Source organism: Lycorma delicatula, chromosome 1 (genome assembly GCF_047948215.1).
Source record: "Lycorma delicatula isolate Av1 chromosome 1, ASM4794821v1, whole genome shotgun sequence".
In the NCBI taxonomy this organism is placed as follows: Eukaryota; Metazoa; Arthropoda; class Insecta; order Hemiptera; family Fulgoridae; genus Lycorma; species Lycorma delicatula.
The window spans coordinates 395,124,180-395,137,740 of record NC_134455.1 but is presented as its reverse complement, the minus strand read 5'-3'; the positions used below and the strand labels follow the sequence as shown (position 1 = coordinate 395,137,740).

General features: G+C 35.1%; 1 protein-coding gene across 1 annotated transcript in view; it reads right to left on the bottom strand.

Annotated features, from left to right (window-relative positions):
• Positions 1 to 13,561, bottom strand: part of LOC142318475 (lachesin-like) — a 903,759-nt gene that overhangs the window by 211,910 nt on the left and 678,288 nt on the right. The window contains exon 6 of the mRNA XM_075355059.1: positions 8,681 to 8,790. Coding sequence (XP_075211174.1) covers positions 8,681 to 8,776 — 96 coding nt within the window. The 5' untranslated portion in view covers positions 8,777 to 8,790. The remainder of the gene's footprint in view (positions 1 to 8,680; positions 8,791 to 13,561) is intronic.

The following is a 13,561-nucleotide window of genomic DNA, read 5'->3' as shown; positions in this document are numbered from 1 at the left end:
ACTTCATACCGTATTTTTCTTTGTTAATAAAACTAGTATATTGACCTTCAAGAATCGAAGATCCGAGATATAATATTGCACTTATTACTTTGTATGGGTAACCCTAGTTTTTTTATCGTATCAATGGACACACTTTTTATATTATTGTTAAATGAACTTTCTTTGTATTTCTCCTTGGATTAGTTCAAATAGGATTAGTTTTAATTGTAGAATAAAAATTTTATCGATCGAATTTATTTCTGTTTTACGTAATAAATCTTTGGTGCCACATTTATAACACTCTCCTACAGTATTCATGTTTTTTTTGTATTTTATTAGCAGCTATAATCTCTTGTAAACTAATACCTTTATTTTTTTTTAATGAAACGATGAGAATTAAAAAAAAATTTCATTTTCCGTACTTTCATTTACATAAGAGGATTTATTATTAAAACAAGTTGTAGTATATTTTCTTTTAAATTTCTTTTATGCTTCCTAGTACTATCACGTACTGCTACCTAGCGGTACGATATGTAAAGCCACCTTTTTGGGGAAAAGTGATTTATTCGAGACCCGCGATTCATCAAATGAAAGAAAAAATCGTTTTCTAACAAAATTTGAGTTATTTTTTGAAAGTGTTTTTTATTACAAATCTAATTGAACTGAAATATAATATTTTCATGTTTACTTTATTTTCTCCAATTTCATTATACTTTTATATTAGGTCATGTTTAGAACTGTAAACATAGTTCGTTGATTTCGCTGTGCCGTCCAGTTCTGCGGATTCTTACCGGCGAAAAATCATTTAAAGGGTGAACTTTTGGTTTCCGTAGGCCTCTTTGTTTTAAAATTACAAACGCACTGATTTTCAGAGAACAACGTAATACATATGTTCGATTAACCGGTAGATCTTACACACGAGTATCAATTTCAACTCTTTCACTAATTTGATTAACTGCATAAACGCGAATAAAAAATACATCTCAATCAACATTACCTCAAATTGAAGTTATGTTGTCTGTTGTCGATCTTAAATTGAGCTTAACTGAAAAACGACTTATCCAATCTTCATCAAATTTTCACATGCAAAACTTACATGATTAACATCACTACACCACTAGCACAGCGTTTGAGATACACCACTATAGCATATGTAAATTTCAGTGACATTGATTGATTTAGCATTTTGAAGATTTTCGGGATAGAAAATTTTCATTTTTTTTTTGGAACAGTTGTGCGTAAATCAAGAACGACTCCACCAATCTTTATCAAATGTTTACATACACAACTTTATTAGATACATTACTACAAAATATCTAAATTTTCATGAATTTGATCAAGGCACAAATCTTATTCATAGGCTTACATATACAGGACGTTTCGTAATGTTCTTCGGAGTTTCGAAAATTCATTAACGAAAAACTATTTCACTCATAAGAGTAAAACAAGTACTGTACGAAAGAGTACTTCAAATCGTTTTTTCCACATATACTAGGGAGTTAGTATACCATTTGCTCGCTAGGCGTCAACAATAGAGAAAATGGCTGCCACGGGAAGCGAGAAGTCGTTTTGTGGGTTAGAATTTCACTCGTCAAAGTCAGTAATTTCTATGCAACGTGCGTTTCAGTTGAAATTTCATAAGGAGCCACCAAGTGACAATTCAATTCGTGCACGGCATAAACAATTCAGTGAAACCGGTCCCTTGTGCAAGCGAAAATCAACCGGTCGTCCATCAACCTCACAAGTCGATGTCGAACGTGTGCGTGCAAGTTTCATTCGCAGCCCGTCAAAATCGACTGCGGCTGCAGGCAGAGAATTAGGAATTCCGAAAACAGTGCGGAGAGTTCTCCGTAAACGTTTATTATGCAAATCGTACCGTCTTCAATAAATCCAGAGTCTTTCTGATGGAGGTAAAACACGTAGGCTTGATTTTTGTTTACAGTTACAGGAAAAGATTTTGTTAGATGAAGGTTTTCTAAACAAGATAATTTTCAGCGATGAAGCTACTTTCCACATTAGCGGCAAAGTAAATCGTCATAACGTGCGAGTTAGGGGAACTGAAAACCCACACGCGTATGTGGAACTCATTCGGAATTCTTCGAAAGTAAACGTTTTTTGTGCGATCTCTCGTGAGGCAGTGTATGGGCCGTTCTTTTTTATGGAAACGACAATAACCGGCATAATATATCTGGATATTTTACAATTATGGCTTATGCGTCACCTACTCAAAGACTTCATTTTCGAGAAAGATGGTTGTTCTGCCCATTTTCATAACGAGGTTCGACAGAACCGTAACAAAACATTATCTCGACGCTGGATAGGAAGTGCGTCTGAAGAAGACCAACACATTATGCTGCGGCCACCAAGGTCACCAAACCTCACGCCATGTGATTTCTTTCTCTAGGGTTACGTGAAAGATAACCCACCAATACCGCATGATATTGCTGAGCTAAAGGATCGCATAATCAATGCAATCGACTTTATCGAAAATGACATGTTAGAACGAGTTTGGCAAGAGCTAGACTTTCGTGTTGATGTGTGCCGAATCACTAGAGGAGCACATATAGAACATTTATAGATTTTAACAAAAACTGTTTGAGTCCCTGCATCACCCTGTACAACTTTCATTTAGGTAGGTGAAATACTTTTTTGTACTGAATTTTTGTAACTCCTAAAAACATTATGAAACGCCCTGTATTAAATGTTATCGATAATGTCAAGTGGAAATAAGGGGTGCTGCTGTTGTACAGTGCCTGTACGCTACCCGCCAGGAAGATAAAATTTCGTCCATGAAAACTAGTACAGTGAATATTAAAAATGAATCTCATAATGGTCAACCGGTTTCTGTGATTTATGAGAAGCACAGAAAAGAGGTAGATGATTTGATCCAAAAAGATACATAGAGACGTCAAAATACCTCATAGGATACGTATGTATATTAAAAATAACTGAATAATTCTTCAATACGATAATGCTCGGCCTATATGTTTAAATGTGATAAGATTAAATCGATCCCATCGATTATCGATTGACATTGCTTACAATCATCGATTCTCTTCTGAAGTTGAAATTTTATTTTATCCCACACTCTTCATACTCACTAGTTAGAAGCCGTTTGATTTTGTTTTTTTTTCTCCTATTAAAGAATTTAGACAATCAAGGAAAGATCGCTTGCTTTCTTCACTGATGGAATGATATAATATATATATATATATATATATAAATACGAGGTATATTCATAAAGTAAGAGCTGTTTGGTTATTAAATAAAATTAACTCGTGAGAAAAGATTTTTACTTACAATTTTAGTTTACTACATATGTACTTTTCCACATAATGATCATTCAGTTCTAAGCATATTTCGTAACGCTGCACCAGTTCCTTTAACCTCCTCTGCATAGAAGTTCACCGCCTGGGAATTGAACCAGTTGACAACGGCAGTCTTGCGTTCCTCGTCGTTTTCAAACCGTTGTTCATTAAACAGTTTTTCAAATGCAAGAAGAGGAAATAGTCGTTAAGTGCAAGGTCGGGACTATGTGGAGGATGGTCAAAAAGTTCCCAACGAAATTCTTGAGCCTTCTTCCTGGTTATGGTAGCGGTGTGAGGACGCACGATGTCGTGAAGGAGAATTACACCGGACGACAGTTTCCCGCGTTGTCCATTTGGATCGCACGTCCCAGTTTGGTGAGCGTTTCGTATTACACGTCAACTGTAATTGTTGATCCACGTTCCATAAAATCAACCAAAATGACGCCCTTTTTGTTCCAAAAAACGGTAGCCAAAATTTTTGGGTTCGAATACGGAGATCGCTTAAACTTTTTGGTTTTGGTGATTTTGAATGGCGCCACTGCATCGACAGTTGTTTTGATTCTGCATCGGAGTAGGATATCCACGTCTTCTGACCCGTAACAATGTGGGAAAACAAATCATCTCCATCCTGTCGATAGCGGTACAAAAACGCTCGTCCATTTCATATTCTTTGCTCTTTGTGTTGGTCGGTGAGCATTTTCGATACTCACCTTGCATATAATTTGTGATATTCAAGCTTTTCTGTGATAATCCTGTAGATAGAGGTGCGTCCAACATGCGGAAATTTATAAGCCAGAGCGCAACTAATCATCAACCACCGATCACATCGGAGTTTTCAATTCACTTGTTCAACGATTTTATCGGCCTAAATATGACTGAGCCTGTCACTCCGATCTTCATCGGGCACTCTTTTGCGGCCAATTTTAAAATCTCGGCACTATTGTCTAACCTTTCTTTCACTCATTATTGTACATCCATACACTAGGCACAACTCCCGGTGAATTTCAACAGTTGAAGATCTTTTTGCACATAAAAGTCGATTCACAGCGCGCACTTCACAACTGGCGGGAGAAACGATTATCGCGAACATTGCGATCTGCATTCACCGGCAGGCAAACGACTACCAAATCAAAAAAATAACTGCAGTGGCTTTGTAAATAGCCGATAGATGGCTCTGCATACGTGAAACTGTGTTCTGACCCGTTAATAATATAACCCGACGGCCTTTACTTTATGAATACGTCTTAAAGTAAATATATATATATATATATATATATATATACTGTATATAAGGATATAAGGAAATTACTTTTAAAAGTAAATGATATTGTCGTACTTCTTTAAACGCCAAAAGTAAAGGAAATTCATTTTCTTCCCACTCCAACAATGTGAGAAAGTAATAACACACTTTTCTTCGAAAAGTCAAGATGACATTAAATTTGTGAAATGGAATTTTTGATAATATTAAAACAATATTTATCTGTATCGATAAAACTCGTGTCAGGCTGATAGCCATCGATTGCAATCTGTCGGGAACGATGATGGAATAATGTAGGTGGACGATACTTGGACAGCCTCGGATATCCTTGCTGTTTCCTATCCCTGTGAGTAAGGAACTAGGTAGAACTAAATTTCGTTGTTGCGATCAACATGTTTGGTGGTATGTTGTGTTATTTTGCTTCGAATTACGAGACATTCACGTCACTAGGCGGATGGCTTCCCCTACGGGGTTGGGATGTTTCCTATCCCTGACGACTATAGCTATTTGACCGACTGACTAGCTAAAATGCAAATCGAATTATGTATCTTAAGTCAAGAGAAAGAGAGAGAATCTCTGAATAGACTTGCTGCTGGCAACCGCCGAGTTCTATATACCCTCGGGATGCTGACGTCATGTAGAATGTTCTCGAAGCAATTAATTTAACTAATAACGTTTCAACTTCCGGAACAAATTTAAACATCTAATAACTATATTCCAGCTTTTTTTTACAATATATATAATATACGGATCTTATTTTAAATATCAGTGACGCCTTGCATATATGCACTTTGGAACTGCAGCACTCCTTATTTCGATTTTATATTATCGATAAAATTTAATATGAGTCCTTTTTTCTTTTAATCCTTTCTTTATACTTGTACAATATATAACCCTTAAATCTAATTTCAGTAGTCATTCCTACTTTAATAAAAATATACAAAAATCTTTGTAAGGAACTGTGCGATTCACAGTTCTAACGGCGTGGTATTTGGTTGATATGTGCATGTGTACATAGGAAGCTGCACGCGATGCTGCGAGGGAGAGAGAGAGTACTGACGCTCTTGGAGTGCCAAATCTGGTGTGCTGGTGGAAGGTAGTTATTTTTTACTCCGCGTGTGTATGGAACGTTCCTTGTTCGTTCCCTTTTCTAGTTTAGTCGTCGGAAGGAATATGAAAGCGGTTTAGTTGTTTTTTTTTCAGTAGCGATCAGTAGATGGTAGAAAGCAAGGGTTCTTTGATTGCCAAATCTATCCCCAAATACACCCTGGAAGGGCAAAAGAGAAGGTAATTAGTAAAAACTAATTAGGTATTTGTTTCTGTGTACAGAAATTTACAATAAGTACCGTTGGATTAAGTGTTTTTAAGCAGTTATTTTATTAAGTTATTCTCTAATAATACAAAAAAATATTATCTGTATTGACATTTTATTATTTATTCGGTTAAACCGAATACGGCTTTAAGCACAATGTACACAATGTATTCTTGGATGTGATAAAGTGTAGGATTACATTACTATCCTGCTTCCAGCTATTGTATTTGATTCATTTTTTCATTTAATTATAACCTTGAAAAGGCCCAGAAAAGCATTTTCTGAAGCAGCACCTTCACTAATTTTAATTTTTAGCTACGAGCCACTGCTTTAAAAATATTCCTCGAATATAGAGTATTTTTAGAGTAAGGTCCGTTTTGAATTTGCACCCTCTAAACGCCATGTTTGTAGAAAATATTGTACGTAAATAATAGTGCGGTTTGTGTAGATTAGTGATTTCAATCATTTAGGCGGCCTGCGAGCTGCACTATTATGTGTGATTAGAATTAAGCTAGATATAAGGTAGATTTAAACGAGTTGCTTCCACCCAATCGACGTTGACTTGTAACGGGGGGTTACAAGTCACGCCCTGGGGGGAAAAAAGCCCGGTCCACTGCGTAAAAGGGAGGGAAAGAAGAAGCAGTGGTCAAGGCATGGGGACGAAGCGTGGCGACGTTTAGGGCCAGGGAAGCAGCCCTACTGTGGAGAGGGTGCAGGTCCACCTGACATGTAAGAGGAAGGTGGGTCGGCGCTGCTCGATGAAGCACTGGGAACCCTCGAGGTAACGAGATGGGTCGCGAGGGGTAATGGGGACATGTAGAGGACATGTTGCCCATTATAGGATAGGATGGTGAGGGTAGCCCTGCTGGGGAGGGGGTCATGGGCATGCCAGAAGAGGGATGTCTGTGGTCTCTGTCGATACCGTGGGGACCCTGTTGGGAGAAGCCCTACTAGAAGGACCAAGCTAGGGGGTGGTAATCTGCTGCCAGGGCATGCCTATGGGAACTGCGTTTGCTTAACGGCGGGGACCGCTTACCATAGGGGTGCTTAAAAAGAAAAAGTGATTTCAATCAACAGTTTGCTATTGGCAACAGCAATTTTGACATTTTTCTTTTGTAATTGTGTGTATTCATCCATTTATAACAGGCGCTACAATTTTTAATCCCGCTAAATGTGAAATACTAGAAGTTATCCGATCTCTGATGGTAAAAACCAATTCCGCGACTGAAATTCAAAGGCAAATTTGGGAAGGTTACGGGCCGAATATTATAACTGAAGTTAAAGTACGAGGGTGATGCCGTTTATTATGAGATGCGGCAACAAACGTTCACGATAAAGAACGTAGGGACCGGCCGTCAGTGTACTGAATGATTTGACTGAAAACGTTGGCAAAAATACTATAGAAAATTGCCCTTTATCGTGTCACAATTGTCTCGGATCTTTAATCTTTGATTTAGCAAGTTTTGACTGACAAATTGGAAAACCGGATAATAAGTTTTTATAGCCATAAAAATGAAGTCCTACGCAAGAACTATCGCATGAAAATAAACAAGAACAAAACAAAAGTAATGAAATGTAGTAGAAATAACAAAGATGGACCACTGAATGTGAAAATAGGAGGAAAAAAGATTATGGAGGTAGAAGAATTTTGTTATTTGGGAAGTAGAATTACTAAAGATGGACGAAGCAGGAGCGATATAAAATGCCGAATAGCACAAGCTAAACGAGCCTTCAGTAAGAAATATAAGTTGTTTACATCAAAAAAAAATTTAAATGTCAGGAAAAGATTTTTGAAAGTGTATGTTTGGAGTGTCGCTTTATATGGAAGTGAAACTTGGACGATCGGAGTATCTGAGAAGAAAAGGTTAGAAGCTTTTGAAATGCGGTGCTATAGGAGAATGTTAAAAATCAGATGGGTGGATAAAGTGACAAATGAGGAGGTATTGCGGCAAATAGATGAAGAAAGAAGCATTTGAAAAAATATAGTTAAAAGAAGAGACAGACTTATAGGCCACATACTAAGGCATCCTGGAATAGTCGCTTTAATATTGGAAGGACAGGTAAAAGGGAAAAATTGTGTAGGCAGGCCACGTTTGGAATATGTAAAACAAATTGTTAGGGATGTAGGATGTAGAGGGTATACTGAAATGAAACGACTAGCACTAGATAGGGAATCTTGGAGAGCTGCATCAAACCAGTCAAGTGACTGAAAACAAAAAAAAAAAAAAAAAAAAGCCATAAAAAAATGTGTGCCCAACGGATACCGAAGATATTAATCGACAAACATGGAAAAACTCTACAATTTGTTCGTATTTTTCTCTTTTGTTTTTATTTCAAAACTAACATTGTTTTAAAAACACTCCTCGTGTATATGTGTGTGTGTGTGTGTGTGTGTGTGTACATATGTAGACAGTAATATAATATTTAATAAATAACAATTAAAAGTTAAATATCTTTAAAGTTTTCCTGGAAATAAAAAAGAATATAAACGGATATGGTGCAAAGGACCTGCCTAAGTGCAGGTAACCGTATGACGGTAACGACAACTTGTAACGTTATTTAAATAATATTAAGTAACCAATATTTATACAATAAAAATTTATAAAGACACATTCCTTTATACATCAACTAAGTAAATAATGTTGCGAATCTCAGATAATGATAACGTAGAAACCGCTAATCCCGAAATCAATATTTGTACAAAAAATAACTTATTTGTTTATATTAATTAATATAAACGGTTAACCTTTCATAACCTCAGTAATCGACTATTTTAAAAATCGAATTAATACGTATTAGAAAGGATAATCTTTTTTACTTTACCTTGTAACCTCGAAGATTTTCTACAACACACGCAAGAAGTGCATCTCTACCGACTGTAACTGTAACGTTTGGGATAGGTTCTGCAAATCTTGGCATATTAGTTTCTGTAACTGACACAAAAACGAAATTATCAACAATACAAAAATTTATGATTTTTATACTAAGCGATGGAAACTAGTTAACTTTAAAATACAAATTTACTTTACAAATATTTATATTTAGGTTAATATTTATTTTTTAATTGCATTTATACTTGTACAATATATAATCGTAATGTCTGTAGACATCCCCCAGTTTATGAAAAAGATACAAAAATCTTTTTACGGAATTGTGCGCTTCACAGTTCCATCGGCGTGGTGTTTAGCTGTGCGTATGCGCGCATAGGAAGCTGGACGTGAGGCTGCGAGGAAGAGAGACAGCACTGTCGTTCCGACAGTGCTAACCCTGGCGTGTTGGTGGAAGGAATTTTTTTTACTCAGCGTGAGTATGGAACATTCGTTTCCTTTTCTAGTTCAATCGGTGGAAGGAATACGAAAGCGGTTTAGTTGCTTCTTTTTTTTTATTAGCGATCAGAAGATGGCGGAAAACAAGGGCTATTTGATCGCCAAATCTATTCAAAAACACGCCGGAAGGGCGAAAGTGAAGGTAATTAGTAAGAACATAACTACGCATTTGTTTCTGTGTACATAGAAATTTAAATTAAGCACCGTTGGATTATAATGTTTTTAAGCGATTATTTTATTAAGTTATCTTAAGAGGTGGAGGAACCATTTACGAGCGCCTAAGCAGTGTCGGACTCGTTAACAGGTTCCGCCAGTTATAACCAAGGGCGTATGTATACCTGCGCTCTACCGACTGAACAACCATCCTTGGCTTCCCCCCTTCCTGGGACTGCTTATAAAAACACCACATACCAGTGGCCACCATCAGACAAATGAGCAGAGTGTCCCCGGCCTCATATCACCCACGGGGGATTCCCTAGGTACTCGGCTGAGAACCTGCCCGCCCCCATTCTCCTCTGCGGGACTCCTCATATAAATGCAGCTTCCTCACGACCGCCTTGACGAATCTTTCCACTGTGCCTCACCTTCTAGTACGACTCGCAGGGTATCTTCAGGGTGAAACGTGTGCTCACATCTCAGGTTGCCGAACATCTCTTTACGCTCTATCCGCGGGCACAGAAAGAATACATGTTGAGGGGGTCTCTTCCACCTCGCACTCCGAGCAATTTTCAGATTAATTTATTATCAAATAATAGTGAAAAATATTTATTCGGTTAAATCGAATACGGTTTTTATGCACAATGTACTTAAAAGAAGAACATAAAAAAGAAGCCGTAATAAGAAAGGGAGTCCGACAAGTGTGTTCCCTATCTCCGTTACTTTTTAATCTTTACATAGAAATAGCAGTTAATGATGTTAAAGAACAATTTAGATTCGGAGTAACAGTACAAGGTGAAAAGATAAAGATGCTACGATTTGCTGATGATGTAGTAATTCTAGCCGAGAGTAAAAAGGATTTAGAAGAAACAATGAACGGCATAGATGAACTCCTACGCAAGAACTATCGCATGAAAATAAACAAGAATAAAACAAAAGTAATGAAATGTAGTAGAAATAACAAAGATGGACCACTGAATGTGAAAATAGGAGAAGAAAAGATTATGGAGGTAGACGAATTTTGTTATTTGGGAAGTTGAATTACTAAAGATGGACGAAGCAGGAGCGATATAAAATGCCGAATAGCACAAGCTAAACGAGCCTTCAGTAAGAAATATAATTTGTTTACATCAAAAATTAATTTAAATGTCAGGAAAAGATTTTTTAAAGTATATGTTTGGAGTGTCGCTTTATATGGAAGTGAAACTTGGACGATCGGAGTATCTGAGAAGAAAAGGTTAGAAGCTTTTGAAATGTGATGCTATAGGAGAATGTTAAAAATCAGATGGGCGGATAAAGTGACAAATTAAGAGGTGTTGAAGAAAGAAGCTTTTGGAAAAATATAGTTAAAAGAAGAGACAGATTTATAGGCCACATACTAAGGCATCCTGTAATAGTCGCTTTAATATTGGAAGGACAGGTAGAAGGGAAAAATTGTGTAGGCAGGCCACGTTTGGAATATGTAAAACAAATTGTTAGGGATGTAGGATGTAGAGGGAATACTGAAATGAAACGACTAGCACTAAATAGGGAATCTTGGAGAGCTGCAACAAACCAGTCAAATGATTGAAGGCCAAAAAAAAGTACTTTAAAACCTTGTACCATATTCTTGAGTGTGATAAAGTGCAGAATTAATATATATTTCATTAATTATCCTGCTTCCAGCTATTCTATTTGATCCATTTTTTCGGTTTTGTTATTTTAGAGAAAACTTTAACCGTGGCCTTGGACTCCCATTAATTTTGATAGTATATTTTTTAATATTGTTACTATATGGCCAGGTTCATACTAGATGAGTGAAATATATTTAAGTGCGCCTTGAAAATCTCCTTTTAAATAAAATATCAACAAATGAAAAAACCGTTTATTGATGTTTATTCATCTATTACGAAAGAATATATAACATATAAACAAACACAATTCTTAAACTATTGGTAAAGAAAAAATACACAACAATCGTTCGTTTTATTAAAAAATAAAATAAAGTTATCTTTTAATATGTAAAAAAAAAAAAGTATTTATGAAATATATATGTTTCAGAAAAATTGAACAAAGAATTTATTATTAGAATATTACATGACTACAATGTAAATAATTGTTTAAAAATACATAACGAACTTGGAGTAGCACAGTAATAAGTTGATACAGCCGTTGGGCGTATCTTTTTTTTTTAACAAAAGCTAAGCCTCTTTTGTTACTGAAAATTGGATCCAACAGGAAACGCTGTAAAAAGTAATTAATCAGAAATTTTGTCACTCATATTTTCATTTTTATATTTTTTTTTTCTGAATGTTACGTGAAATGATATTAGTAAAAAAAAAAGTTAAGACACGAGTATTTCCGCAAGTTTTAGAAATCATGGATATTTTAAATTAGATTTAAAAACAAAAGTGTAATTAAAAGTTTATTCTGTTTCGTTATTCCATTTTTATTATTATTATTATTATAATACAAAAAAAACCTGATGTGGACACCGCATGACTTCCTTTACGCCTATTAAATTACATATATTTTTTTTTCATTTTTATTTATTTTTTGTTACTATTGAATTATTATTTATTGTAAAACTTTTTCTTACAATGAGAAGTTAATAATTATTAATAAATTAATATATTTAAATTAGAAAAAAAAATAACAGAAATGAAGTTTGATTTCAGCCGATGAACCTTCCCCTTGGAACATCCACATATTTCATTAATTAAAATTTCATTAGTAATTTCCATTTACTAACTGTGGAACCATTGAAAATAATCATCACTTATGATATATCGTTGAAAAGCCTTCAATGAGGGCTTCTTTACTGCAGTAAAGAAAAAGTCTAAAATCCAAATTTGTTTGGAATTTGGGCTTTTTAAGACACTTTTGATCCGATCGATTGCAATCAGCAGGGGAGATGCACAACTAGATGTTACAACGTCCTAAATCCAAAATTCCAATTTTTAAGGCTATTCGTTTTTGAGTTATGCGAGAGACATATGTACATATGTACAGACGTCATTCTGATACTAGTCAAAATTAGATCATGTTTAATGTTATAAAACATTGTTTTTCGTAAAGAAATTTTTCTAATTCTGAAAGAAAATTATTATAGTGACCTTTTTCTATAAAAAGATAAATCAGTTAAGGTACCTAAGATCCATCTTACTGTCGCTAACAAGGGGAAAGCACGGGTTTCAGGACACCGATTTGAATCATAGTACGTGTATGAACAGTACACTGTTTACGTGTCTTCATACACGGAATATTCAATTATACTAAAGAAAAATTGGAATAAAAATTTCATTAGCATTTTATATTAGTTTATACAATAATCGTATATTAATTCTGTTTCACGTCGCTCAAGTAGATATGTGGTATAAGTGTAAACGTGCCGGATCCGTAACCATGCACACATCAGTTCGAATCCGACTTCATATATTTTTTTAACTTTTTTTTTTTTTCATTTAAAAATTATTAAAATTTTTCATTTCTTAATAATTATTAAAATCCGATAGTAAAAAATTTTGGATTAAAATGAAAAGTACATAAATTTAATTTTACTAATAACTTCTAATTTTATTTTCATATTTTTACTTCCTTGTACGAATTGTGATTACGAAAAATTTCGGTTTTCAGATTTCAACGGAAATATCGATTTTGGTCATCTCTGAATTCATTTTACTAGTTTTGGCGTGTTGTCTGTACATACGTGATGTCTGTACGTTTATATCTGGAGTAACTCAAAAACGATTACCCGTAGAATGTTCAAATTTTGGATTTAGGATTGTTATAACATCTAGTTGTGCACCTCCCTTTTTGATTGTAATCGATTGACCCAAAAGTGTCCAAAAAACACAAAATCCAAAAAAAATTTGACTTTACTTTTTTTTTAACTGCATTAATAAGCTCTCATTGAGAGATTTTCAACAATGTATCATAACTGGTACTCATTTTCATTATTATAGCCAAATGAAATTTTAATTAATGAAATATTTGGATGATGTTAAAGAACAATTTAGATTCGGAGTAACAGTACAAGGTGAAAAGATAAAGATGCTACGATTTGCTGATGATATAGTAATTCTAGCCGAGAATAAAAAGGATTTAGAAGAAACAATGAACGGCATAGATGAAGTCCTACGCAAGAACTATCGCATGAAAATAAACAAGAACAAAACAAAAGTAATGAAATGTAGTAGAAATAACAAAGATGGACCGCTGAATGTGAAAATAGGAGGAGAAA